The sequence below is a fragment of the Drosophila ananassae genome, chromosome 3R (assembly GCF_017639315.1).
Source record: "Drosophila ananassae strain 14024-0371.13 chromosome 3R, ASM1763931v2, whole genome shotgun sequence".
Taxonomy (NCBI): domain Eukaryota; kingdom Metazoa; phylum Arthropoda; class Insecta; order Diptera; family Drosophilidae; genus Drosophila; species Drosophila ananassae.
The window spans coordinates 26,161,715-26,188,333 of NC_057930.1; the positions used below are offsets into that span (position 1 = coordinate 26,161,715).

The 26,619-nt window shown below is 48.1% G+C and overlaps 8 protein-coding genes across 12 annotated transcripts; 3 read left to right on the top strand and 5 right to left on the bottom strand.

The window, feature by feature from the left end:
* Positions 1-2,164: 2,164 nt before the first annotated feature.
* Positions 2,165-9,331, top strand: LOC6497644. 4 transcript variants are annotated; one of them, XM_001961610.4, is made up of 15 exons: positions 2,165-2,386; positions 2,441-2,565; positions 2,617-2,827; positions 2,884-3,016; positions 3,087-3,223; positions 3,281-3,934; positions 3,979-4,180; positions 4,247-4,626; positions 4,682-5,241; positions 5,332-5,631; positions 5,704-6,306; positions 6,362-7,420; positions 7,481-8,469; positions 8,722-9,100; positions 9,162-9,331. In XM_001961610.4, the coding sequence occupies exons 1-15, from the start codon at positions 2,287-2,289 to the stop codon at positions 9,213-9,215; spliced, it is 5,886 nt and encodes a 1,961-aa protein (XP_001961646.2). In that variant the 5' UTR covers positions 2,165-2,286; the 3' UTR covers positions 9,216-9,331. The 4 variants fall into 4 exon arrangements, with proteins under 4 accessions (XP_001961646.2, XP_044572069.1, XP_032307554.1 ...); XM_044716134.1 differs by lacking the exon at positions 2,165-2,386 and having other exon boundaries at positions 2,457-2,565; positions 2,649-2,827; XM_032451663.2 differs by lacking the exons at positions 2,165-2,386; positions 2,441-2,565; positions 2,617-2,827; positions 2,884-3,016 and having other exon boundaries at positions 3,155-3,219.
* LOC6497885 (peptidyl-prolyl cis-trans isomerase, rhodopsin-specific isozyme) lies at positions 9,225-10,141 on the bottom strand. Its single transcript, XM_032451666.2, has 2 exons — positions 9,597-10,141; positions 9,225-9,529 (listed from the first exon to the last, which is right to left on the bottom strand). The coding sequence occupies exons 1-2, from the start codon at positions 10,098-10,100 to the stop codon at positions 9,326-9,328; spliced, it is 708 nt and encodes a 235-aa protein (XP_032307557.1). The 5' UTR covers positions 10,101-10,141; the 3' UTR covers positions 9,225-9,325.
* Positions 10,142-10,324: 183 nt separating this feature from the next.
* On the bottom strand, positions 10,325-17,320 carry LOC6497884 (serine/threonine-protein phosphatase 1 regulatory subunit 10). Of its 2 annotated transcripts, none has more exons than XM_014906381.3 (6): positions 17,186-17,320; positions 16,190-16,364; positions 16,025-16,122; positions 15,682-15,956; positions 14,287-15,582; positions 10,325-12,798 (listed from the first exon to the last, which is right to left on the bottom strand). In XM_014906381.3, the coding sequence occupies exons 2-6, from the start codon at positions 16,190-16,192 to the stop codon at positions 11,129-11,131; spliced, it is 3,342 nt and encodes a 1,113-aa protein (XP_014761867.1). In that variant the 5' UTR covers positions 16,193-16,364; positions 17,186-17,320; the 3' UTR covers positions 10,325-11,128. The 2 variants fall into 2 exon arrangements, with proteins under 2 accessions (XP_014761867.1, XP_001961644.1); XM_001961608.4 differs by lacking the exon at positions 17,186-17,320 and adding an exon at positions 16,431-16,689.
* A 45-nt stretch (positions 17,321-17,365) lies between these two features.
* Positions 17,366-18,653, top strand: LOC6497645 (KRR1 small subunit processome component homolog). Its single transcript, XM_001961607.4, has one exon. It carries the CDS (start codon positions 17,496-17,498, stop codon positions 18,525-18,527), a length of 1,032 nt encoding a protein of 343 aa, XP_001961643.1. The 5' UTR covers positions 17,366-17,495; the 3' UTR covers positions 18,528-18,653.
* A 12-nt stretch (positions 18,654-18,665) lies between these two features.
* Positions 18,666-19,795, bottom strand: LOC6497883 (RWD domain-containing protein 4). Its single transcript, XM_001961606.4, has 3 exons — positions 19,538-19,795; positions 19,361-19,470; positions 18,666-19,298 (listed from the first exon to the last, which is right to left on the bottom strand). Exons 1-3 carry the CDS (start codon positions 19,643-19,645, stop codon positions 18,884-18,886), a joined length of 633 nt encoding a protein of 210 aa, XP_001961642.1. The 5' UTR covers positions 19,646-19,795; the 3' UTR covers positions 18,666-18,883.
* A 40-nt stretch (positions 19,796-19,835) lies between these two features.
* Positions 19,836-21,975, top strand: LOC6497646 (protein phosphatase 1F). Its single transcript, XM_001961605.4, has one exon. The coding sequence runs from the start codon at positions 20,021-20,023 to the stop codon at positions 21,317-21,319; it is 1,299 nt and encodes a 432-aa protein (XP_001961641.1). The 5' UTR covers positions 19,836-20,020; the 3' UTR covers positions 21,320-21,975.
* LOC6497882 (H/ACA ribonucleoprotein complex non-core subunit NAF1) lies at positions 21,928-23,900 on the bottom strand. The gene is made up of 2 exons (XM_001961604.4): positions 23,618-23,900; positions 21,928-23,561 (listed from the first exon to the last, which is right to left on the bottom strand). The coding sequence occupies exons 1-2, from the start codon at positions 23,763-23,765 to the stop codon at positions 21,985-21,987; spliced, it is 1,725 nt and encodes a 574-aa protein (XP_001961640.1). The 5' UTR covers positions 23,766-23,900; the 3' UTR covers positions 21,928-21,984.
* A 213-nt stretch (positions 23,901-24,113) lies between these two features.
* Positions 24,114-26,599, bottom strand: LOC6497881 (RUS family member 1). Its single transcript, XM_001961603.4, has 4 exons — positions 26,058-26,599; positions 25,177-25,967; positions 24,788-25,121; positions 24,114-24,733 (listed from the first exon to the last, which is right to left on the bottom strand). Exons 1-4 carry the CDS (start codon positions 26,122-26,124, stop codon positions 24,672-24,674), a joined length of 1,254 nt encoding a protein of 417 aa, XP_001961639.1. The 5' UTR covers positions 26,125-26,599; the 3' UTR covers positions 24,114-24,671.
* Positions 26,600-26,619: the final 20 nt, after the last annotated feature.

Consider the following 26,619-nt stretch of genomic DNA (forward strand, 5'->3'; position numbering starts at 1 on the left):
CGGAAGCCACTAGCCAAAAATAGGCAGGGTGTTTTGACCAAATTTGGGGAAAAGTGTATAATTATTGCATTAATAAAATGCAAAATGGAGGTCTATATTTTTGTAATAATATTATCTCCATGGGTAAGCAGGTGCGGAATAATTCAGAGCCAGAATATCCAATTAAATAGTATATTTTTTCACATATTTTTTCTAGTGCAGCTGTTGTTATTCAAGCTGAAATTTATATTAGGCCAACAAAGTCGTCCTGCGAAAAAGGGCGGGCTGCGGTGGTGATAGGGGCGGACTGCCTTTGGCGATGGCGCCTGCTCTCAAGTGCTCATAAATTCACGAAAATTTCACAGCCGCCGACGGACGAACAAAATAAAAAGCGACGACAAGGGTCGAAGGTGGGGGTAGCGTCAGCTGTTGCAGTCCCTGGGCAGTCTATTGGCCCTCCGTGCCACCCATCTCCACCACCCACACCCTAGCCACCGGCCCCTCCTTTTCAAAACCAGACACACTCGACTTTGGTTTGGCAACATAAATTGTTAAAGAATTGCCACTTTACAGTCGTAAGGAGCACATAAGCCGGACAAATAAAAACCCTTTCCATCGCCAGACCCTTGAGGTTGCTCCGTCCATTGCCAGCCAGAGGTTCCGCTGGCCTGAAGCGCCGGAGCGGAGCAATCAGTCGCAGGCAGACCCCGGATTGGATGTCATAAAAATGGATGCCAAAAGTGAGCAATGGGGGAGTGCGGCACTTAAAGCGGCGGGAGCAGTGCTCCGTCATCATTACGGCATCCAATTTGTACTCAATAAAAGCGGCAACTCAACCATTATGATGAGAACGATGGAATGTCCTGGCAGTGAGTCCTGGCAATTGTTTTCCGTCAAACTAACATGTAGCGGGTCCAGCAAATCCATCGAAGGACGCTGCAATTTTCAAAACCCAAGGGATTCGCCAGGATCCTTCCTCTGCGATGGCGGTCATGTCCGTCCTGGACTGTCCAGTTCGGAGGTCCTGTGCATGTGAAGTGCCGTGATTTATAAGCGCTTTGCCAGCGATAGCAGAAGTGGGCGGTTGGGTCACGCCCACAGCCAAACAATGGCAAAAAGGATGCAGCACACATGCAAATTCCACTGGCCGCTGTCCCAATACCGAGCCCCTCTGGCATCGCCTCGTCGTGTGTCCCTCCCTGTCCCTGTCCTCCAGTCCTGTCCGCCATCTTCTTTCAATTTTCTTTGTACGGTTTTGTGGTCGCTTGGCTTTCCGGCAAATTTTTATCTCAAGTTCGGGGGGCCGTTGACAATAAAAATGGCAATAGGACATGGCGAGGCCATCGCAACCGCACGAATGCCAGGCCTCAGCGTCCACTCCGCTCCTGGCCCATATCATTAATTTTGCACAAAAGGACAAAATGTTCTTTGCCAAGTGCAGAGGAGTCGTAGGAGCGAGCCGGAGATCTGGTCGGACCAGAAAATAAATAAGGCAAGCTGCCGGACTTTGTTGTGCATTGGAAGCTCTGCGGTTGGGATTGTTCTTCTCCTGCACTGCGCGAGAAATTCGAACATTTCCAGTATTTTTAGTGGGCTTGGGCTTAAAACGTAATTTCTCAAGCTTAACTTATCTTTCTTTGTAATTGAAACTAATAGTAAATGTCAGAAAATACAACATGTTTTTAATTACAGTGTATTCGGACTTGGAGATGAGGTTGAATTGAGGTCAACCTAAAAACGGAGGCTGCAACACGTTCGACATTTTGCCGGTCCCATGCTGCGTTGGGTTTTGCCAAATTGAAATTGTTTGGCAAAAACAACAAACCAAAAAACAACAGTCAAAAAGGCTATTGATTCAGTTTTAAAGCAAATAATATACGTAGACTGTACATACAGATTACTAATAAATATACAGAACATTTAGAAAATTAAAACTTCATTATACCTTTATTAGGAAGATTTTGTGTTTAGTTGAAGCATTGCCAGTTTAGTTGAAACCTAGATATTATTTTAGGCAAATACAGTATTGTTTTCACATTTAAGGCAAATATATAGTATTTTTATAAACTTTTTGAATTGAAAACTTTTTTAACGGCCTTGAAAGCTCTTCTGCAGAGTTGCCACCTGGTTGATAAAAAGTCGACATAACGGGAAGAAAGTTTCGACTAGAAGGCTGCCACCTTGTCGGAATTACATCGTCAGGTTGTGGCGAGCACTGAATTCGAATTCAAATTGAATAAAAAACGAGAACATAAAATATATATTTTTTCTAGCATTGAACTTGTAGGAGCCACAAAAGTATTCGACATGTCCATGTTCCGCGATAAATCTTCGGTCACCAAGCACCGAACCTCGAGACCTTCGCGTCGCTCGAGCAAAAGAATATATTGCTGCATCGCAAAAGAGTGTACGATTTCAGAACGGACGGAGTCTTGAGTTTTCTAACTTTCCATCCCTATAGACTACAGTGAATTCTCCAACATGGTGGACACGCTGCACATCACACCTCGGATGATGATTCACAAAAAGTGCTTCAAAGTCAACAACACCTACGGGCTCACCCTCAACATCAGAAACAGTGGATTGGTAAGGATTCTGATTTCTGATTGGAGTTAAAAAATAGTAAATTGCCTTAAGTTCCCCCGGCTTCTCAAACTAACCACTGACAGTCCCGAAGATACGTCCATCAGCATTCCGGAAATGGAGATGCATCGTTACCTGGAAACCGACGAGGTGCTGGAGGTAAAGGTTTGGATTAGGAGCAACACCAAGCGGGACATCAACCGGCGGCGGCACATCCTTATCGAGTCGTTCCACCCAAACATTATCTTCCAAGTGCCCATTATCGGTATCCGCGCTGAACAGCCTTGAAGCCTTTGAAACTTATGCTTCTTTTTTTTGCAGTGTTGGACAAGCTGAAGGATCCTTCGGTCTGCGACTCTATAACCTTCCCCAGCTGTGTGCCCGGAAACAAAACCCACTTCGAACTGATCGTCTACAATCCCACCAAAGATCGCATCCGAGTGCGGTATAGAAAGTAAGTAATTACTTTCCAGGAGGGATTCCAGGATGAACTAAAGATAGAAATCATTCAATACTTTGTTCAGCACTAACCGAGGTCTGGAGATCAGCAGCAACAACAAGGACGTTCTACCGGCAGAGGACTACGTGAAACTGTTGCTGGTAATCGAGCCGAAGAAGCTGCAAGTCTACAAGGGCTTCTTCAACATCAAATTCGGAGTGAGTAGGTATCAAGATGCAGATATTCACCCTGTACGGATTAACCAACAATGTCTTTTAGTGCCGCCCAAACCTGTGATGTTCCAGTTCACGCCAAAATCGATGGGCGTATACCTGAGCCTGGGCAAGCTGGAGTTCGGGCAGGCGAGGTTTTCGAGGGAGGAGATGCGTAATGTCATCGTATGCAACGAAACTCCGCACGAGGTGTACATCAGTGGGGAGTTCTATAAGGATCCCAAGTTGGAGCCAGTCGTGACAGTCGAGTCCTCGAGCAGTGGCGGGGAGGAAGATTCGGGCGGATTATCGAACAAGATCATTGACGACGCCATCAGCATGCACAGCGTGCTCCTCTACGACTTCGAGGAGGACAACAATATCCAGCAGGTGCTCTATCACCCTGGAGCGTCGAAACACTTTGATTATATCGTGCCCAACAGGATCTCGGGTCTGACATCCGGCGAAATCAAGCTCATCTTCCGGCCCCTCTACGATCCACACGATCCATTTCCAGAGGACATGGAGCCACCATACTTCCAGCGGACGCGGATCAACTTTTGTGTAACCGACGCGGAGGACTGCTACGAAAGCCACTTTGTCGTGATGTCCGGCGAAATCGGTGGCATCGAAGTGGAGACACATCCGAAGGTGATCGACTTCCGGAAGGTGTATCTCGGCGAGGAGCATTGCGCCCAAATCAAGATCCTTAACGTGGACGGTAAGTGACACATTTTAAGGAAGTATAACATTCGCCCTTTTCAGCTGTGCCCGCACGGGTGGTATACAAGGACTGCCTGGAGCCTGATCTGGCCGGAATAAGGGTCATGCCCGTGGAGGGCTATCTCCTAGAGCCGTGCACCCGCGGCATCTTCCATTTGTCGTTCTATTCGCTTTTTCCAAACCGATTCTCGATGACGTTGCGCTTTAAGGTGGAGAACGGAGCTCACTACAAGATAGTTTTGAAGTAATCGATAAGGATACCATTGAATCATCAGTCCCACACTCACCAGCCACTTTTCTCTCGCCACAGGGGCACTGGGCAGCAGGTGCAGCTTCGCACCTTCCCGCAGCTGGTGGAGTTCGGCAGTATCCCGGTGGCCGTACCCCAGAAGCGATACATGCTCCTGATGAATCCTCTGGCGGTACCCATCACGCTACAGGTGAAGCCCACTGACGACGGGGAGGAGACGCCGCTGGTGCTCAACATCCGCGATTCCACTGAGATGCTGCCCATCACTATCCGCGATCCCATCCGTCACCTGCAGAGTGTCCACGAGGAACTCCAACGACGCGAAAACGAACCTTACGAGAAGATCACCCTCACGGAACATCTGCCAGACTCTATGTCCGTGAAATCCTTTCAGACGAGCGACTCCATCTACAGCTTGGATTTTGAGGAAGAGGTGATGGGTAAGATCTCATCTACTTTCATATTGATCTTAATTTTAAACACGACTGTTCCTAGAGCCCATTCCCCAGATGGCTGCCCAGTTGCTGACCCACTTGAAAAAGCAAAAGATCTTTGACAAGTCGGAGACTGACCGCCGCGTCATCCAGGAGGCACTAATGGGTCTCATGAACACCAAGTACTTTTCCGTATTCACCAAGCACAATAACTACATTTTCATGGACTGGAACGCGATTCCGAGTGACCCGCGAGAGATATACTGCGATAACGAGATCATCTACCTGCGACCCAACACAGGACGCAGCATCACCATCCTGCTGATTCCGAACAAGGTCGGCTACCACCACCGCTCGCTCTCCGTTCGCATCTGTCCCGCCCTTCCGCCGCCTGGCAATGTGGATTCTAGTGAAGATTATCCCGTGGAAAAGACACTCGTCAAGACAGAGTTCCTTTGCTCCAAACTCTGGTTCGAATACAACTGTTTTTCCCCCGAGATCCTGTGGAACAACACGGTGGACCTTTCGTCACGGACCATCTATGCCGGAGAGGACTACGCCTTTGACATTCTTTTTACCAACCGTTCCATTGTCGGTGGGTTCATCCACTTCGATGTCATTGTAAGTATGTCTTTTTATTATAAACCGCCAGTCTGGTAGAGATATTCCAATCTTAAATCCATGTGCTTATATACCTCCGACTCCGATCAGCCCACTGACATGAGCTTCCGCGACGGCACCTGGAAATTCTACATTGACGCCCAGTCAGAGGTCACGGCCAAGTGCGCGGTCACGTTTCGCTCCCTGGGCACAGCCCGCCTCTCGGGCCTAGTCAAGATCGTGGGGGCATCGCACCCGTACCCCTTCCACCTTTTCGCCAACGTGCTGCCGACGGAGATCCGGATCACGCCGATGTACGTGCACCGCCGGCTCACTGTCTACGAGGAGAACGAGGTGCACTTCTACATCGACAACTACACGCCCACCCATACAAAGCTGAGCATGAGGCTGGTGAGTTGGGCGGCCAAATTCTGACCAAATGATCACCAATTGATTGATGGCTTCTAATTGCAAAACCCATAGAAAGATACATCGTTCCAGTATCTGACCCTGAGAGGAGGGGCGCTGGCACCCACGGGCCAGAGTATGTACACAACGCTGAAGTCTCTGTTCCCCGACCCGGATCTCTACCAAAACACCTTGTACGTCGACCTGCAGTTCGAACACGTCATGATGCTGCCTATAACCTTCCTGGTGGAGGGGGTTCCCCTGTACTTCGAGCCCAACATCCGCGAGGGCTTCGATTTCGGCCAGCTGTACACGGACACTCGGACGCAGTTCCAGGACGGCACTTACAACCATCGTTTTCCGGTGCGGGTGATCAACAAGGGCCTCCGTGCCTACCGCGTGATCATTATCCGGCTGAGCAGTATCGGTCCGGAAACCTCCCACTGTGCCCTGCACGCTCTCACGGCGCGCTTCGACGTGGACCCCAAGAACCTGTACCTACATCCCAATGGCGAGGAAAAACTGGACCTCCTAGCCAGCTCGTACGTTGAGGGGCGCTGCACCGGTGACTTCCTGCTGCAGGTCATCGACCAAAAATACCCACAGCGCAAGCACATCATTCGGATCAGGGTTACGGCCAAGTTCGTCGAAGCCCAGCTCAATTGGAGTCCTAGACAGGTGGGTTTCTAGAGAACGTTTGCAAGGATAACACTAAGTAACCACCTAATTCCAGCTCAACTTCAAATACAAGCATTGCGAGCCGTTGAGGGACCGATCCTACGTTGAAACCCCCCTTCTGATTAATCCGTGTTCCGTGACCATCGACCAGGTTGTTCTTCAGGTGACCGGCCCTTTCAGGATCAAGGAACTGTACGAGGACAGCTTCGAAAAGGAGATTACTATAAAGATGAACGGCAACGAGCGAAAGGAGATCTTCGTAGTCCTCAATCGGGGAGCAATGAGGCAGCTCTTCTGCCGTCAAGTCGAGGGCAGGATCAATGTGTACGCGGTGGGGAAACAGCTTCGACCCCTGTCCTTACGGGTGGCTGTCCTGGTGCCAGATGTGGTCATCCTCCAGCCGGAAATAGTACTTTTCGATAGAGGATCTCCGTACGACAGCAACGTGCATCTCGTCAATCAAGGCTGCCTGCCAGCAGAGTTCAAATGGAAGAGGCTGGAAACCAGCGAGGTCTTCATTGGAGACAAGGACGATCCGGGTGGCATCGTGGCCGATCTTCTTTCGGAGATTCTTCGCATGCTGGAGTACAACTTCAGCTGCTCCGAAGAGTCGAATATGACGAAGAGGTATCAGGAATGCCGCTGCCAGTTCCGCCGCGAAGTGGAAAACGGCGATATGATCCTGGAAATTCTGGACGAGATTGTCAACGATCTTGAGCTGAGACATCGACCTCTTCTCTATCCCGTCGACAAAGAGGTGGAGGAGGACCCAGACCAGAGCTCCTCAAGTATGGTGCGTGAAACCATCAACGACATTCTGGCTAGGTTGCACATCGATTCCAGTGACAAGTGGTCGGAGCCGTCCACCGAGTACTGCTTCGCCAGTCGCTTCATCTACTTCCACGAGAAGTCTGGGACGGTGGAGGTGCCGGATGCCCAAACAACTGACCTGGCATGCAAGCTCCACCTGCCCCACATTCGGCGAAACTTCGAGATGCGTGCCGTCTTTGAGCTGTCGGTGATTGGGGGACGGAGTCAACGATTATCCGTGGCCCTGGTGAATCTGGGACAGAAGGTCAAGTTCTACAAAGACAACACTTACATGGGCATAAAGGTGACAACATTTATCCCACTCTTAATTTTATGAAGATCACTAATAAGATCCTTCATATAGCCCTGGTATGAGACCTTCGATGCGGTGGTCCGAGTCACCAACATTACCAAGTACCCGCTCCAGTTGGTAGTCGTAGAAGTGAAGCCTCCGCCCGCCAAGCCGTTCGCAGCCACCAAAGAGGAAAAGGAAGCGCTCCAAGAGAAGCGCCTGGTGGAGGGCTTTTGCAAGCTCATAACCAGCGACCTGATGAACTTGGACCCCCTCGGAACTGATCAGATCCGGGTGAAGGGCATCCTTGGCTTCAGCGAGAGCTTCCGGCACTCGTACGGGGCGGTGATCAACAACAGCGACTCCAACTACTTCTGGCTGAAGGGGCAGGGGGTGATGCCTATTCTAGACATGACATCGGCGCTCCCTGTCGTTCCCTTGGATGCCTACGAAGTGCAGGAGGAGTACAGACTGCTGCAGCGCATCTACCACTACGAGATTTTCCGCACCATCACCGAGTTGGATGAGGAGCCAAAGTTCATCGGGGAGGAGGAGGACCAGCAGGAGGAGCTCGGTAACTCTGTATCTGAAGACTTCTCTCTGCTCTCCTCCAGTGACGAGGACATGCCCTCCGAGCGGCAGGCCCAGCACGACCTCCAGCTCTTCCGCATGGTTCGCACCTACGTGATGGTGAACAACAACCAGGAACTGCCCCACGCCACGGTCCTGCGGCAGTTGATCCTCGCCGAGCGGTATATGCTGCGTCTGCGCCTCAAGCCCGAGCTATACAGCCTCCACCAGCAGGTGTACCAGAGCTACCAGAAGGTTCACAAAGTTCCGGGCTTCAAGCAGCCAGCGATGGTCAAGCACTTCACCGTGCAGCCCATTCCCTGCGAGCAGCAGAGCTACGTCCTGGAACTGGGTCCGCTCATGTGGAACACCCTGCGAAAGTTCGAGATCAAGCTCCACTTCTTTGGTCCCGGAAAACTGATAGCCGCCGCTCGGACAGCCGTGAGGATTCCAGGACTGTACGTCGACTTTAACGTAGTCGAAGCACAGCAGTGAGTACAATTTTTTACAGGAAACGCTTCCAATATTTATTTTTAAGATTTATGGAGAAGAATTTATAAGATTTGTTTATAAGATCTAGTATAAACTTTTTACTTAAATAACCTTGACAAAAATGATCCTTAAATTTAAAATTTTTATGAAAAACTCATAAAATAAACAAATTTAACTCTTCATAAATTTAAAATAATTTCATAATTGTAACAATTTTTCTAATTATAAACAAAATTCCTTAATTTTAACAGCTTGGACAAGAAGTTTTCGTTTTGGGCGGAGCAGTGCAAGGCCCTGGAGTACTTTAAACAAAAGTATCGCAACATGTTCGAGCGTCTGATGGACGCCGAGGATCCGAAACTGAAGCATTCGCACTCCTTTGACCTGGACAGCTTGGTGATGCACCAACGGGACCTGACGCCGAAGGACCGACGCCTCATCGAGGAGTACTACAACAGCCTGAATCCCTCCGTGTATCCGGACCACAAGCACCACTTCACCCTGGCCAAAGTCTACTCTGGCTGCCTGTCGAACTACTCGGGGGTGGATGTGACCTTGGTGGGATTCTTCAAGCCTGAGGAGCGTTTCTACGCGAAGAATCAGTTGGTGGAGGACTACATTTACATCGATGTAAGCATCCTAGTCCAAGTGGGAGTTCCTGCAAAAATAACTAACTCTTTATGCTCCACAGCTCCATATGGGTCCGACTCTGCCCATCCTAATGAGAGGCGTCCTCGTGTCCTAGACAAATCTGTATCTTTTATGCATTTATTGGGGGTGGTGGGGGAGCTTGGGGTGTTGGGTTTCACTTATGTGCAGTAATAAAGCGTTTTCTTCCTCGGGAGAGGGGAGCCATCAGCAGTACATGTTCAGCTGGCGGAAGAAGTAGTGGAAGATGAGTAGCACCAGGAAAGAACTGGTCACGGGGAGGCCTGCCGCCTTGATCCACCCCCAGATGTTGAAGTCGTCCGGATAGAACTCGAAGGGTTCGATGGGCATCTCGCCGCAGTTGGAAATCACAACCGGTTCCAGTGGGAAGTCATCCGTATCCGTCTTTACCTATAAGAGAGGAAAAGGTTATTAAATATTAAAATAAAATAAAAAAATTTAATAAAACATTATGTACATCCTCGATGGCATAAATGGTATCCATTCCCTCCAGCACTTTGCCAAAGACCGTGTGCTTCCCGTCTAGCCACTTGGCACCTACGGTTGTCACGTAGAACTGGCAGCCATTTGTGTTGGGCCCCCGGTTAGCCATCCCCAGGTACCCCGGCCTGTTGTGCTCCACCGCCAGGCCCTTGTCCTCGTCCGGAAAATAGTCCCCGTAGATGCTGATAGACCCGGTTCCGTCGCCGTTGAGAATATCACCGCCCTGGACGAGGAAGCGGTCGACAATGCGGTGGAAGCGGGCGCCCACGTAGCTAGTTCCATTGATGCCGCGCAGGCAGATGTGCCGGAAGTTGGCCACCGTCTTGGGGGCCAGTTTTCCGAAGAGCCCGAAGGTGATCCTGCCCACCGGCTTCTTGTTGTGTTTCACGTCCATGTAGATCTTCGACGTTACGGTGAAACTCAGCCCACTGGCGGCGGCCAGCAGGCAGGAGGAGATCAGCAGGGTGAGCAACTTCATGGTATCCGGACTCGGCGCGCTGATGAAATACACGAAACTAAATGCGCGACGCCGTGGAAATCGAATTCTGGGTCGCGGTTCCGAAAGGGAAGCCCTGCAAGTACTGGGCTAAGAGCAAGTACCTATGATGGCATACCATGGGGGCGGATGGCATTGATTTCTATGCTCTTCCATTGGATAGATATTTCGGTTTTCTTTAGCAATTGGTAACACGCGTATGGTAATTAATTTGCAGTAGAAAATAGTTTATTATATAATTAATAACATAAACTAAACTAAATCTTTTTAAAATCTTTATTTACAATAATGACATATTTCCTAACTTGGTAGGCTTCGCTTTTGTCGGGTCTTTTCGGGAATACTTGAATGCCTCATATATGTATGAATATGTAAATTGTTCACAATATCCAAAATAATATTCAATAAGTGAGCGACCCACTAAAGGACTCCTCGAACATAAATACATATATGGCCTCATACATATATGCACCAGTTCTTTGTTAAATATTTTGTAGTTTTGAATAGATACTTTTCAAATTATAGCAGATTTGTGTAATGTTTGGTTTTTAATGTTTCGCTTAAGTCTATGAATACAAAACAAATGCAATAAACCGTCGAGTTCATTTTCAAAATATAAACAACAAAAAATTGGTATGGCATTTAAGTTTCGGTCTCTCCAAGCTCACATAGTAAAATTCATTTTATGAATAACCAATAATAGCGAATAGTGAATGGACCCTTTATAAGTACACAGCAAAGCAATCTTGTCCTGAATATAGAGTCTAAATTATAGTAACCTTAGACTAAGCAACTTAACAACTCAGTGGAAAAAGCCCGAATCTACACACTTATCCGATACATATATACATTCATACGAACTAACGCGGCTAACAGCTAGCAACAGTCTTGTGGCGGGATCTGGACTCCTGTACCCAGGACGGGAATCGCAGCTCCTAGGCATTTTGGGGGTTTGAGCGATCGTCTGAGATCTATACAGTTGAATCTTCCGCAGAAGATTCGGCCGAATTCTACATGCGCTTCTTCTGCGGATGCACGTACTTGCAGTTCTTGCCCATGTTGCAGTGGCCGCGCATGAACTGCTTGCAGACGCCCGTGTTGCCACCGCCTCCTCGGTTGGGGCCAGATCCCGCTGAGCGCCAGTTTCCCCCCGAGTTCTCCTGAAAATTGTTTCCTCCGCTGCGCCAGTTTCCTCCGCCGCCGTTGTTCTTGTTTCGGTTGTTATTGATATTATTCCTGGGACCCCCACCGTTCATCATGGGTCCCGGTCCCGGCCCCGGTCCAGGACCATTAGGTCCCATTGGGCCATTGGGTCCGTTCATCATCATTGGCGGGAATCCTTGGTTGAAGCCAGGTGGCCCGCCTCCAAACGGCGGCACGGGACTGCCGAACTGGTTGCCCATGAAATTCTGTGGCGGCATGTTCATATTATTCATATTGTTCATGTTCATGTTGTTCATATTATTCATATTCATGTTCATGTTCATGTTGTTCATGTCCATTCCCGGACCGGGCCCGTTCATCATTGGCGGGCCAGATGGCCCTCCAGGCCCCATTGGATTCTGCCAGATCTGGGGTGGTCCGTTGGGCACCTGGTTGGGCATCATGTTGGGAGCCGGAATGCCCGTCGGCGCAGGCCGATGGATCATGAAGGGGTCAAAGGGATTGGTCATTTGATTGGGCACCGCACCCATGCCGGGCATCATGTTTATGTTATCATTAAACGCCATGCTGGGTCCGGGATTGTTTACTGGATTCTCAGTACTGGGAGCATATCCCTTGGGCTCCGGCCATGGCAACAAGCTGTAGTCATTGACGGCATCGGGGTTTCCGGTGAGGTCGTCCATAGGAATCACAGGAATGTCATGGGCGAAATGCGGTTCCAGCTCCGCCTCTGCGGGGCTATCGGGAATCATATCAGAAGAAAAGTATAGGGCCCGCAGCGTTGTGGCCTCTCGCTCCGCCTGCACCTGCCGCTGCTTGGAGAGATTTCCGTTGGGGTGATCCGGAACGTTGGCCACCTCGATGAGCGGTCGCCACTCCATCTGGGGCTGCATGGAGTCGTCGAATCCGCGCCGCGCAATAGTCAGTGCATCGCGCTCGCTGAACCGCTCCATGTTCTTCATTTCGAGGAAGCTCTGCTTGGTCACGTTTACACGCTCCGAGCGGTCCACTTCAAAGTAGCGAACCTGTGTCAGTTTGTCTTCTGGCTGCCAAGTGAGCTTCTTCTTGGGGCCCTTGCGCCGGTGCAGCATGAGCACTCCAGGCGGGCCATCGGGTCCGCAGCCTGGACCGGGTTTCCGTGGCTCCTCGGGAGTCTCTTCGACCGCCGCTGTGGCACTGTCAGCCTCTGCAGACTCTCCTCCAGCCGCTGCTTTTTCCTTCTGCACCTTCTGCTCGATGTCCTCCTTCACCCGCTTCAGGGGAATATCATCGTCGTCGGCATCCGTGTCCTTGCTGGGGGATCCTGGGAGGTCGTCATTCTCCTTGGCACTGTCATCGGACTTCTCCTCGCCCTTGGACTCGTCCAACGTGTCCTGGTAGAATTTGAGCGGTGCCAGTGGCGCATCCTTGTCTGTGGGCGAAGTTGCAGTCGTTCTCTTGCGCTTCACCACCTTCTTGGGTTCGATCGAAGCGGCAAGGGCGTCCGAGAAGAGATTGGTTTCCACCAGGGTTTGTACTGGAAGAGAAAAATTAACAATTAGTACACAGTACAAAAAAAGGATAGTAGGAAAGGATGTAGTTACTGGATTCAATTTTTATGACCCATTTGGTGGTTTTTGCTTTTAGTGAGAGTCCCTGCGAGAACTTCAAAGGTCGAACTGATAAAATATTTTACCCCACCCTATGCTCCTCGCTTAACCAGGCAATTAGGTTAAGTGGTGTTTACAATAACCCCAACTAAATGTGTACAAACCTATTATACCCCTTGACTACCTATAATACCTCTTTATTAAAATTTGTTTGAATTTGGAATCTTTTATTCTTTTAGAACGTGGAACTGTCCACAACCAGAGTTAACTCGTAGTATTTTTAAAACATTTTTATAAGTAATACTCTATTAGTAATAACAACTAACTAAGCCCAACATTGGAAGTGAAATTAAAACATATTTTTCAAAGCGTAAAAAGAGTGTAAGAAAAAAATGGTTTTGTAATTTAAATCATACAGTTTTTTGTTGCTACTCAATTTTAAAGAAATCTTTCTTTAATAAAAATAAGCGACGTAAAGCCACAGCCACTAGTAAAGCAACGATCTACTAACGATGACCTGGCACTTCGGCGCGCATGACGCATCGTCTGTGCCCTTGTACGCAGGCTACATCCTTATCTAACGAAGCGATAATAGACCCTCTGGCCGGACACCCCGCTATGTCGCGCTGCAGCGATCCGGGCCGGGCAATGCGATCAATCGATCGAGCATCTGGGATTCCTGCCCATCGGGTCATGGTCAGTCTGATACACCGCCCGCTCAGGCAGTGAGCGGCTAACCAAACTTCCAGAACCGCCAGCTCAATTTAAGATGTGTGTTTTGTTTCTTTACGCTCAATGCATTTTTTATTCAATAGAAAAATCGTATTTTTCTAGAGGAAATCGTATTTATTCAAAATGTGCAATGGGCTGCTGGCCAAGTTGTATCTACATACCTTATAGCTAGGCTAAGTAAGCAATTAAAGTTCAGGGTTCGAGTTGGTAGTTGGATACTTAACACCATCGGCAGCCAGCGATTGCCGGCTTTCGTTTTCGGTTTCGCTTTCAGTCTCTCGGCCAGCATCAGCGCATGCGCAGTGCCGGCGCTCCGGGGGCACAATGACGAACGTCGACGTCCGGTATGCAACATCTTGGATGAGATTATCACGCCCACGCACTGGTAATTTACAATTAAATCAATTGATCCCATGACCAGGGTTGGCCACTCGGGATCGGTGCCAATTTATATACAAAAATTTCTACGCAAGCATACAAACGACCCCCACACGATTCATTAAATTTTAGCCCGCCCGAAGCAAAGTAAACACCTTCAGTCTCGAAACGAGTGCGAAAAGATTAACAAATAATACATAACGTGACTTTCAGTCAATTCAACAAAAGCAAAAACCACCAGTCCTGGGCTGTGGAACGAAAAGAAAGAAAAGTATTAGTAGGGATTCTGACAACGGGATGCTTACTCTTTTTGGGCGCTATCAGCTTGGCGGCGCCGGGCCGCTCCACATGACCGGCCACGTTGTTGATGTCGATCTTCGGCTTCTTCTCCGTGGGCGAGTCCCTCGGCGGTGGCGATGGTCGTTTCACGGCTGGCACCACCACCAAAGCCGAAGGCGTGGGAGCTGCCGAAGTGGGCTTTTTCAGACCCTTTCTGGACGGAGGAGGCGGCGCCTCTTCTGTCAAGCCATGCGATCGGAACTTAGACTGGTAGGTCTTAACCGAAGCATTCTTCTCCGTATCTCTCCGGATCTCAATGGAAATGGAGGCCTTTCTTGACATGATAGGTATGGATCTGGGCTTTTGAGCTTCGCTTTCTTTTGTCGAAGAAGCTGGAGCCGCCGCTGGTGGCGGCATCAGCTTATTGTCCTTGTCTTTTTCCTGCTTCGAGGATGACGATAAAGAACTTGAGGACGACTTATCCTTGCGGTCTTTGGAGCTGGAGCTCGACATAGACGAAGAGGAGGAGGACGACGACGAGGATGAAGAGGACTTGGAGGATTTGTGCCTATTTGAGGAGGAACTGCTGCGCTCCTTGTCCTTGCTCGAACTGGAGCTCGAACCGGAGCGAGACTTGTCCTTGTCTCTGTACTTATCGCTGGAACTGCGATGGGATGAGGAGGATGAAGAGGAAGAGCTCTTAGAGGAGCTCTTCGAAGAGGAAGAGGACGACGACGATGACGAAGAAGACTTATGGCTAGAAGAGGAAGACCTGTGGCTGGAGGAGCTCTCCTTCTTTTTATCTTTCCCGCGCTCCTTCTCGGACCGTTTACTCTTGTCGCTCTTGTTCTTCTTATTATCAACCTCTTCCCCAGACTTGGCATCCGCCGCTGAACTACTATCATCTAAATTGGAATTCGACTTCTTCCCCAGGCCAGCACCAGTCTTTGGACTCTGTGCTGCGTCTGATGCATCATAGCTGTCCGTCTTTCCATCCCTCTCGCTGCTGGCGTTAGAATCCTCATCCGGTTTGTCCAGAGATGACCATTTGATGGTTATGCTGTTCGATTTGCTGCTGTTTTGCCCCGAAGTGATGGTGTAGGTGACCGGGGCTCCCGTACTGTCTGTGCTGTCGGAGGAGGACGCCGAGTCGGGAAGGGAGACTGCACTACTGGAGGTGTCCGGAACAGAAGCTGCGCCAGGAGCCGAAGCCATTGCAGATGTGGTTTGGGGCTGAGCCATCGTTAGGGACCCTCCGGTGGCATTCTCCGTAACGATCTTTAGCCACTGCTCGACCAGCCGCTTGGCCAAAATGCGTACACCTGGAACGTGGGTCGAAAATCACATAATTAGTAATCCTCAGTGTCAAAATTGCGGACAAATTTAAGCTGGAAAATAAGGAAAAATATGATGGAACTTACCTTCATTGCCACCATCCTTGCATAGGCCTTTGACCAAAATAGGAGCAGAGTTGATCTTCAGGCGATGCACATCCACCGGGGAAAGGAGCAGCAGCTCCAGAATCTCTTGCACCAGAGGCCAGTTCATCGCTCTGATGGCGTCGTTGAGCCAAGTGTAAACGAGGGACCACCCGCCCACGGCCATGAAATCGCCCAGCAATTCGGTCTTTGTCGACTTCAAAATCTGTACGTAAACGCATTTGGAAACCAACTTTTTTGAATACTTCGCCATCAATCTGAAAAATGGAAATCGTAATTAGTTTCTGACGCCAGGGGGCGCTTTCACCTCCAACCGGAAACTTACCCCGATATCCGTTTGACTTCCTGAGAACTTAAAATTCCGCCATTGTTGTCCAACAGCACCCTAAGGCACCTTAAAAGCTGTAATGGTACTATTCGCGGCTGTTGGGGAAGGAAAAACACAAATTAAAAAAAACTAGTTACAGATTTTTTTACGCTGAAAACTCACCATTTTCCTTTATCGTTTCTTGCCACAAAAATATCTGGCAACGCTTCTCACTCCCACACGCGTCGTTTTCACCATGCACGTGCGTACATGTGTGTGTGTGCGTTACAAGTAGATACCAAACATCCACCGATTACGTAATTCCAATGAAATCAGCCTTGAAAGCCTTGTGAAATTCCTAAAACAGCAAAAATCACCAAACTAAGTACTATTTCAACTAGTGTAAGCAGTATTTAGACCCTACAATATACTTCAGATGCCAACTATACTGTTGCAATGCCAATTACAGCGAGAAAATGCTAAACGCAACGCTCCAGAAGTAGATAACAACTTTATTGTGAAATATCTGGCTAAAAACGTGTTTTGGTCGCGCAGCGAACTATTTTTTCAGACACTAGAAATGCGGAATGCGGACGTGTGATCGAAAAATCGATAGGCGAATCTTCAATGTGCGGCAGCCCTGTGCAGCAGCTCTAGCCACTCTCCACAAAATATTCAATATTCGATCGCAGAAGAAATCTTATTTAAATACATTTATCCGTACGTTTTCAATTCACAAATGCGACTCTCAGCTCTGCTTTGGGCCAACTTGACATTTGACATCTGGCCCAAATCAAACCTACTTTGTTTCTCTTTTTCGTTTACACCCAAGCGAGTTGGCAGCTCCGTGCCACGAACACAAAGAGAAGTGCGTATGATGACGCCATCTTCTTTTCACATTTTTGTCACTGCGTAATTGCGAAATGTACCCAAAAAGAAATCTATAAAACTAGTTTTTTTCTTAGTAAAAACGGTATTTCTACCCTTTGCCACTTTCAACTGCTTTCTTTTTCAGCAAGCACCTCCGCAAGTAACTTTCTGCTAATTTCGAAAACGTCCACGCCCCAAAAAGCGAGACTGAAGACTTTCTTCTTTGTTGTTTCTTTGACACTGCAGTCCAGTATTTATTTATTTGCCTACCAAATGATTCGGGAGAAATTGTTCTTGAATCGGCCTTACTTTTGTTTTCTTGCGACGTTTTCCTTTTTCCGAGAAAATTCCTGCCGTACTCGTACTACGTCTGTACATGTATCAAAAAAATCTCAGACAAAGTCCCGATAGAAGTACATTTACAGGGAACAATTTTTTTGTTATCGATGTTTTGGACTTGTATTTTACAGCACTAAAATTAAAATACATTTATGCAACACTAAAATTTAAAAAAAAAATTTGTTAACACTGAGTATTTCTTAAAACGTGCAAAACAATTCAACCTGTAGAGATATCAGAGTAGGCTTATCAATCGTAAATCTCAAAGGACACGTTAAATATGAGCGACAGCGAGACGGAGGAAACCAAGATCAGCACGGAGCCGGTGGAAAATGCGTGGGCCATGAAAATCCCTTCCTTTAAGCCGGAGGACAACCCGCACGGCATGGTGGAGGAGAGCTCGTTCGCCACACTCTTTCCCAAGTACCGTGAGAGGTACCTGAAGGAAGTTTGGCCTTTGGTGGAGCAGTGCGTGGCCGAGCACCATCTTAAGGCAGAGCTGGACTTGGTGGAGGGCAGCATGGTGGTGAAGACTAGCCGCAAGACATGGGACCCCTACATTATAATCAAGGCCCGCGACATGATCAAGTTGATGGCCAGGAGTGTTCCCTTTGAACAGGCGAAACGGGTGCTTCAGGACGACATTGGATGTGACATTATTAAAATAGGCAACCTGGTGCACAAGAAGGAGAAGTTCGTGAAGCGGCGCCAGCGTTTAATCGGACCCAACGGAGCCACTTTGAAGTCCATTGAACTTCTCACAGACTGCTATGTCCTGGTCCAGGGAAATACAGTTGCGGCCCTGGGGCCCTACAAGGGCCTTCAGCAGGTAAGGGACATCGTGGTGGAGACCATGAACAACGTACACCCCATCTACAACATCAAGGCGCTCATGATCAAGCGAGAGCTGATGAAGGACCCGCGCTTAGCCAACGAAGACTGGTCACGATTCCTGCCAAAGTTCAAGAACAAGAACATCAGCAAACGCAAGCAACCGAAGGTCAAGAAGGCCAAGAAGGAGTACACACCGTTCCCGCCAGCACAACCCGAAAGCAAGGTGGGCAAGCAACTGGCCTCAGGAGAGTACTTCCTCAACAAAGAGCAGAAGCAGGCCAAGCGCCAGCAGGAGCGTAGCGCCAAGCAGGCGGACGCTGCCAAGAGGCAGGATGAGCGCCGCAACAAAGACTTTGTTCCGCCGACTGAAGAGGCTTCTTCAAGCAGAAAGCGTTCATCGGCAGAAAACGCATCCTCCAAAGTTGACGTGAAGGCGTTGAAGGCGAAACTTCTGAAGGCAAACAAAAAAAAGGTTTAAAGTTATCGAGGTAGTCTTTAAATAGTTACATTTAATTTTACTAGATCCTATAAGTAACGAAACTTTTTTAATTATTTTACGCAAACGTATAAAGATAAATAAAAAAGACCAGAAATAATTCCTGCAGTTATAAAATGCTTTTATTTTAATCAAAGGACTAAAAGATTTTCACGTCGTTTATTTCCATTTCAAAAATAAGTTTTCGTGTAATCAGGTGTTCTCTTCAATGCCATATTTAAGTTTCTTTGAAACTTTTTCAATAGCTTTCAACAAAAGGCTTCATAATCTGGCATTGATCACGTTATCCTACGATTGGCTTTTGATTTTTCGTTGTGGTATTGATTCAGCAGATTCTCTTAGTTGTTCAGGGGATGGAGCGCGGGAGTGGGAATTTCGGTGGCACTTTGGGCGTCGTCCTTACTGCCGGTCTGCGATAAATGCTTCACTATATCTACCCAGTCCCAGCCGCGGGCTCTGTCGCCCTTGTGATCACTTCGCTCCCACTGTCTGCGCTTCTGGGCCTTGGTCAGCTGCTCCTTTTTGGGCTCCTTTTTCCTGGCATCTGCATCAGCGTCCGCATCAGAGATTTTCAGAGCCCCCACTCCTTCATCTACGACTGCAACCGTGGGTGCGGATTCGGGCTGGGCGGCGGTTAGTTGTTCTAGGTTATCTTTGAGACACTCGAAAAGGGTGTAGGTCATGCCGCACCCTAGCCACTGCTCTGCCTCCGTGCTCAGTGCTGCCTGAATTCCTTCCTTGACAGCCGGGAGCCTAAGGAATACAGCAAGCGCGATTAAGACAACTCAGCAGACATTTTCCGGCTTTTCACTTACAGACTTCTATTGTAAAATGTGTTCATGTTAATAGTAGGGGCTTCATCCGGGTATTTCTCGCCCCACTTAAGCTCCACGAGAAAAGACTTGTAGTCATCCTCCTCTCCATACTTGAATAATTAAAATAAGTAAAATTGTTAGGCTGATTCCGGTCTTAATTTCATCCATGTGGCTCACTTTGTACTGAAATGTGGTTGCGTCAATCTCCTTGAATTGCGGGTCGCCTTCATAAATAGACTGCAACGCCTCGCGCTCGTCGGTCTGTTGCTCTAGCGGTGTGGACATGTTGACTTGTGTTATTTCTTATTAATATTTACGCATTTTTTTCGTAAATTAAATCAAAAATCTAAAGTGGAAAAGCATTAATTTGAGAAATATAAACAGATTGCTGTTAAAAACATCATATCGATGTTTAGTATTGATATCGATCGAAATATCGATGTATCGTCAAGGTACTACCGTCACGGTAATACTGTGCAGTATTTTCTTGACGATACCGTTTGTTCTGAGAACAACAAACCAGAACGCAAACAATAACAACATAAAAACACATAAAAGATGCTATTGCGCGGGTGAATCATCGCTAAATAAGCAACAATCACATCCTAAAGTTGAACTCGGCGGGGGCAGCTCCAGGGGCACGCAATCGACCCCGGAAACATGTCATCGGATCCAATTGCTGCGGAATGTGCGCACCTTGTGGCGCTTAAACAGTTCTTGGCTGCTACGGCGGAAAAGGCGGCCGCCGTAAGCGAAGAGGCTACAAGTCGCAATTGTGTAACCCGTACGAATAATGACACCTACAAAGTCTCCAGTGATGAACGCCACGCCGAATTGGTTTCGTCCATTTGGCAGCAATTGGTGCTGCGTGGGTGTCCGGAAGTGTTCCGGGTAAAGCTGCTTCACAAATCTGTGCTTCAGGTGGAGCATGATCTATGCTACGCCAAGGAATGCGAGGTCTCTGGAGAGGGTCCGCTCCACTATGATCTTCTCAGGCTACAAAAGTTTGCTGCAAGCGAGTTGGAAAAGTTTCTCATCAAGTTGACCGACAACTCGGAGATGGAGCACCTGAAGGATTATGCCGACGAGGGCACTATTTGTCGGACGGCCTCAGAGTGTGTGGGCCACGTGGAGGTGGCTCCTTGTCACACGTCAGCCGCTGTGAAGAACAAGCCCCGGAAAATGGAGGATCGCCACGTTTGCCTGGAGAGATTTGGAGCAATATTTGGTCTAGAAGACAGGGATGCTCGGTTCTTTGGTGTATTCGATGGCCATTCCGGCTCCCTCTCGGCTAGCTATGCGACCAGTCAGCTTCCCCAGCTGTTGGCGGATCAGCTTAAAGCAAATCCCGAATCCTCTACCTCCCCCTCCAGTGACTTATATCGCGATGCCTTCGAGTCGGCCTTTCTGCTGGCAGATGATCGCTTCTCGCAGAAGAAAATCACCAGCGGCACCACCAGTGTTTGTGCCCTAATCACAAAGGCTCAACTCTGCATAGCCTGGGTTGGGGACTCCAAGGCCCTCTTGGTGGGCAAGCGAACGCAACTGCAGGTGGTGAAACCGCACAAGCCAGAACATCCGGATGAGAGAAGGCGAATAGAAGCGGCGGGCGGCACAGTTCTCCACGCCCAGGGCCAGTGGAGGGTGAACGGCATCCTGAACGTGGCTCGCTCCATTGGCGATTACAGTTTGGAAGCAGTGATTGCGGAGCCCGATTTTGTCGATGTGCAGCTGAATGAGGCTCATGATTTCCTGGTCCTCGGCACCGACGGCCTATGGGACCATGTGTCGGAGTCCTTTGTCATTGACACCGTTTACGAGTCCCTGGCCGATCCCACAACGAAGCTGGACGACATTCCGAAGCTACTGATTGAGGCCGCCAAGGAGAATGACTCGCAGGACAATATCACGGCGGTGGTGGTGCTACTGAAGCCGCGAATACAAATCGGCAATGATTAGGATGCGGAGAGAAGCCTTAATAGACTGCAGCTGGAGCTACGGAAATCCAAACATCGAAATTTCTCAATTGTTACCCGCGCTGGGTGGGTACGGGAAATCAAATCTTAATATTTTCTTTATTCGGACACGTTTTTGGTTTATTATTTTGTTAAAACGTAAATAACTCAAAGCGTTCGACATTCTCACGTGCCTAGCGTGGTCCTTGGACCGGGGATTGTCCGGCCAGGCCACTTGTTTGGTTGCTCTTGAACAAGCTCAATCAAAATAAGTTAAGAGAAGATCCAAGTTTTTGAGGCAGCTGTTGTTAACCGACACAAAATTATCACACAAAACGCACACAAATGTTTATATATAATATTTTAAATTAGCATTAGCCTGGAAGCACATTTATATTTATACAAGTTCACGTTGTTCACGGCCTCCAGTGCTTCCCGCTGTACGATAAAAAGCAAAGCCAAGTACACATAGACATAGCCACGTACATATATACACCTGCAACGATATTCAAGGATCCCACGCAGATTAAGTACCTTTTTATACATTGAAAGTTAGGAAACCATGCATTTTATCGAGCAAGCCAATCACCTTTTTAATGATACGCACCAAAATTGTTTAAGAAAATTATTTAATATAGTAAAAATAAAATGTCACACAAAGGCCTATGTTTAACTTGGAGGAGGATGTCCGTTCTGAGGTGTCGGTGGTGGACCGAACGGGGGCGGCGGCGGGTACATGTGGTGGGGTGGGGGATGAGGATGGGGCTGCCCAGACATGGGCATCATTGGCGGAACAGCATAGGGCATTCCGTAGCCGTAGTTGGGCACTGGAAAATGCATGCCTGGGTGGGGTGGCATATTGAAATTGGTCGGCGGCTGGTGGTAGTTGTGGTAATAGTTGGAATGCCAGCTGCCAGGATTGTAGCTGGGGTGGTAGTTGTACTGCTGATCCCTTTGCTGATTCGGGTTCTGGTTATTCTGGGGCATCGAGTTCCTCTGGTTCTGCCGGAAGCTCTCTCGCTGGCCGCGGCGCCCGCGCTGGCGGGGTGGTGGAGCTGCCACGGAAGCTTCTGTGGCGGTGGTGGCAACCGACGTAACCGTATCGACAGAGTCTGTGGAATTCGTACGATCTCGTTGTCTACGCTTCCGTTGCTCGTGTTTGGCTTCGCGTTGGGCCTCATCATCCGAGTAATCGATATAGCGCTCAGGCGGCTCCACATCATGCTCCCAGGACGCATCTGATCCTCGAATTTTCATCAGCTTTGACAAAATCACAAACTGGGTGTGCTCCGTTTTTGGGGCGCAGTACACCACATCGCCAATGTTTATGCCTTTGTCTTTAATCTGCTGGTTGCTGTTGAAACGGACGCAGTACAACGGATCCGCCACCTGGCCGAGCACATCGAAAACCTCACCCAGAACCTTTCGGCCCTTTTCCAAAAACAGTACCGTGTCCAGATCAAACAACAAGGAATTCGGAATGACGGAAACCAAAACCAGTTGGTCGACAATTGAATGAACTTTTCCCAGCTCGACGCACTCATCTTCGGGCACCGTGATCTCTAGCTGATGTATAGGGGGAAGATCATCGAGCAGCATTTCTCCTCGAACTTTAGGCGGCTGTCGGCGTTTGGGGCGGTCTCCGGAAGCGCCATCCTCATCGAAATCGTCGTCATCCTCGTCACACTCCTCCGTGTTGATTCTTTTGTCGATTTTCTTTCGAAGAACGGTCAGGTATTCCCCTTCTGAATCAGAATCGGAGTCACTGCTGCTGCTGCTGGCTGAAGCATCACTACTGGAGCTCACATCCACCACCGGTCGTCGGTAGGTGGTGGTGTCCGTAACAGGGACTTCAATCACTTCGTTGTCACTGTCCGGATTTCGATGTACTTCTTCCACATCCGAGTCCTCGGCGCCCGAACCATACGCTGCAAGCAGACCGAGTCCAGAGGTGGTTTTTGCCGCAGAGTCTTGCGGAGCAGAAGGTCCTGGTGGTACTTTGGGTATTGCACCCTCCTGAGATTGACAATCCATTTCGTGAGAGGAATCCTGTTGCTGAGAGAAGTTTGAGGGTGTTACTACAGCTGGGGCTGGTTCACAATCCATCTTGGCCGTGTCCTGGTCCTCTACCAAGTCATTTCCAGGTCCTGTTGCGCTTGGTACTACGCCTTTGGCCGCCTCGTTCTCTGCCTCTGCCTGGGTTGGCGCAGATTTTTCAACAGGAGCTGCGACTGCAATTGTAGTTTCTGCAATGGACAGTATTTAAGTACTTTGATAACAAAAGACTTTTCGTAGAGCTTACCTGAGTTGTTTATGGGCGTTGTTTCCTCCTTATCTGCTGGGGTTTCAATCGAATCACTTTGTTTTGCTGCCTCGATTGGTGATTCCATGATTTTGGGCTCTGAACTAGAGGAGGGAGTTTCTACAGCCGTTGGCTGTTCAGTTTCCATTTTTAATAATAAATATCCACAGATTTATGGATAGATTTTTTAACAGAAACCTGCCGAAACCAAAAACACGTTGAATACGCGCACGTGTTGGCTTCTTCTTCCAGAAACAAACATTCTCAATAAATTCCTACCTTCCTTCCCTGTGAATGGCCCAAACATGATGAGATTTGAAAACTAATTTTAGAGTAAAAATTTTTAATTTCTTTAAAATTCTCATTTTTTGTTTATTAATCTTCTTCATTAAAATCATTTTCTTTGTGAGCGCACAAGTTAAATATGTATTATATTGATTGAAAAGCAATATTATAAGCTTAATGGACGCCAACTTATTCCGTATTTATGTAAATATTCGAAGCTAATAATTAACTTAGTATTGCACGTTCAGCATAAAAAAAGCATTAAATGTTTGTACATTTTGTTTTCGAGAAGCGGGTTTCTGTAGTTCGTTGTGCGGTTTCTGGCGTGGATTATTGAAAAACGTATAGCAAGTTCTCGAAATATCGAAATACGTACGTACAATAAGTCCTTACAAAATAGATTCATGCATTCTTTTTCGATTTCCACACTAGTGAGCACTAGTAGCGTCTAGCGATTAAAATAATATCATTTGGTAAATTCATGGTTAAAAGCCGGAGATAAAATATCCTATCAAATATGGGGGTTACAAACGTTACTTTGTGCTAAGGCAGAGTTAGTTGGAAGATGTTCACGTGCGAACGAGTTTCACAAAGCTAAATCTAATTAAATATCAATAGCACTTAGTCAATATCAATTTTTCATTTCCGCTCTTTGCAATGTGAGATATGTGATAATGATAATGAAGTCCGTATGAATCCGAAATCAACATTTCAGGTCAAAGCAAGCAACTCAGATCAAAGTCGGGAGAAGCCACCAAACTAAATCTTCTTACATCTTCCAGTCCAAACGGAACTCGTCCACCAGCAGCAAATGATGATGGATGATCCAACCTGAGAATGAATAAATTATCCTTATATCCTCCTATAGTATTGTATATTCCTTACCTTCTTTCTGTGCCAGTGCCATGAATTCCTGCCACTTGCTCTGAATGTCCCAGTAATTATCCTTGATCTGACTCCTGTCCTGCAGATAGGACACTGCGAAGAAGTACGCCTTGAGCACGTCCAGGGGCCGCGTGTCAAAGTGCAGATAGACCCCCAGGCATTTCTTGCCCTCCGCTATGATAAAGTGCTCGTGGGGATCGAAGGACGACACAATGTTGTCGATGACGCTGCTGCTCTTGTACTCGTCGATCAGATTTTTCACGCTTAGGCCCAGCTTTATGTTCAGCGACACAGACACCGTCTGTCCAATTGTGACCCGCTCCATGGCGTTAACCTAGAATAGGCTATTTATTCAAGATGTCAAAGAATATATTTTATTCAAAATTCACCTGCTGGGGACTAAGCATCCTCGACGATCGGAAGAACTCCTCCAAGGCAATTAGATAGCGCGATTCGTTGAAGGTCCGCAGACAAACAGCTCGCACTGCCTTGAGATTTGAGTAGAGATGCAGGCTGACCACGACATAGAAGATGGTATAGAGCACTGCTTGGCTTTTGATGAGCGATAGCAGATACAGGCCCACGAACGAGGCCACCAGGTTGACACACGTCTCCTGCGAGCTATCCTTGGAGGCCACGTCCGCCAGGTTTCCCCTCACTGCATGGTGTTGCGTCAGGGCCGCTCTTGTGGCTCCTCCTGCCACACCGACAATCGCCTTAAGCAGCGTAGATCCGCATAGGATTTGGGTACTCAAATGGGGGTACTTGGGAAGCACATAGATTTCGATGCCCATGGCTAGGTCATTCAGAAAATCTGCTCTCAGGCGCCACTTTTTCGAGTCCACGTCCAGCTGGGAGCCCTGCCACCAGGCAAAGAATATTCGCCCTACATGTCCGCTCCCTTCCTTCAAAATCCAGGTGACCGTGGCTGAGTAGGCATTAATGTTCTCACTGCCCACTCCAATCCCTTTCAGAATGGCATGGGTGCACAAGGTGCCGCAGATCGTGCTGCAGAAGGCCTGAGCCGTGTCCCAGATCTGGTAGGCGGCATAGTCATCGCTCACGCTATCCGGGTACCCTTTAGGGAGGAAGATCTTTTGAAGAACGCGAAATAGCAGGAATTTCTCCTGGATGACCAACTTTTCGCCACGTAGCGGAACTCTCACAATGTTGGTCTGATCTGTAAAGTAAACGAATGAGGTAAATTTTTAAATCCCATAAATTTGTACCCTGCTGCAAAGGCACTGTATTATTTAATCGATTTGCTCACCTGCTGGTGTCACATAAAGGATTTCCTCACCCTTGGTGCCGTATTGTTCACGAAAATGGATTTTCATCTTGTCAGAGCCTTGTTTATTGCTTTTTCGACGTCGGCGGGTCTAGCGTTTTCCCTCCAAGTTTTTCAGGAGAGCAGAGCACCCAGCTCCAAGCACCACCCACCTGGCCACCCACAAATGTGGCTATTTTCGTCCGACGTCGGGCTGTCTGATTCAGTCGATAGGTGAGAGCCCATGCAAATCCATGAAATATCCAATCCAATCCGATCCGTTCCAGAACCAAAACTTCAAACAATCAATTAACGCGGCAATGCGAAGCAAAATCTAGGACATTATACAAATAAGATTGTGGGGCTATTTTAATTAAAAACTGGTAACTAATCGTTGCTAAACAAACAGCTTATCAAACAAGCCTTGAGAAGCATTGGAGACGGTTCCCTGGGCTGAGCTGCGTTCTGGTTTGGGGGTGTTTCAGCTATCGAAAGCAACCGATTACTACAGAGGCATAGAAACAGGGGTTTGCAATGGAAAATTGATAATAATTTTTCTTTATTT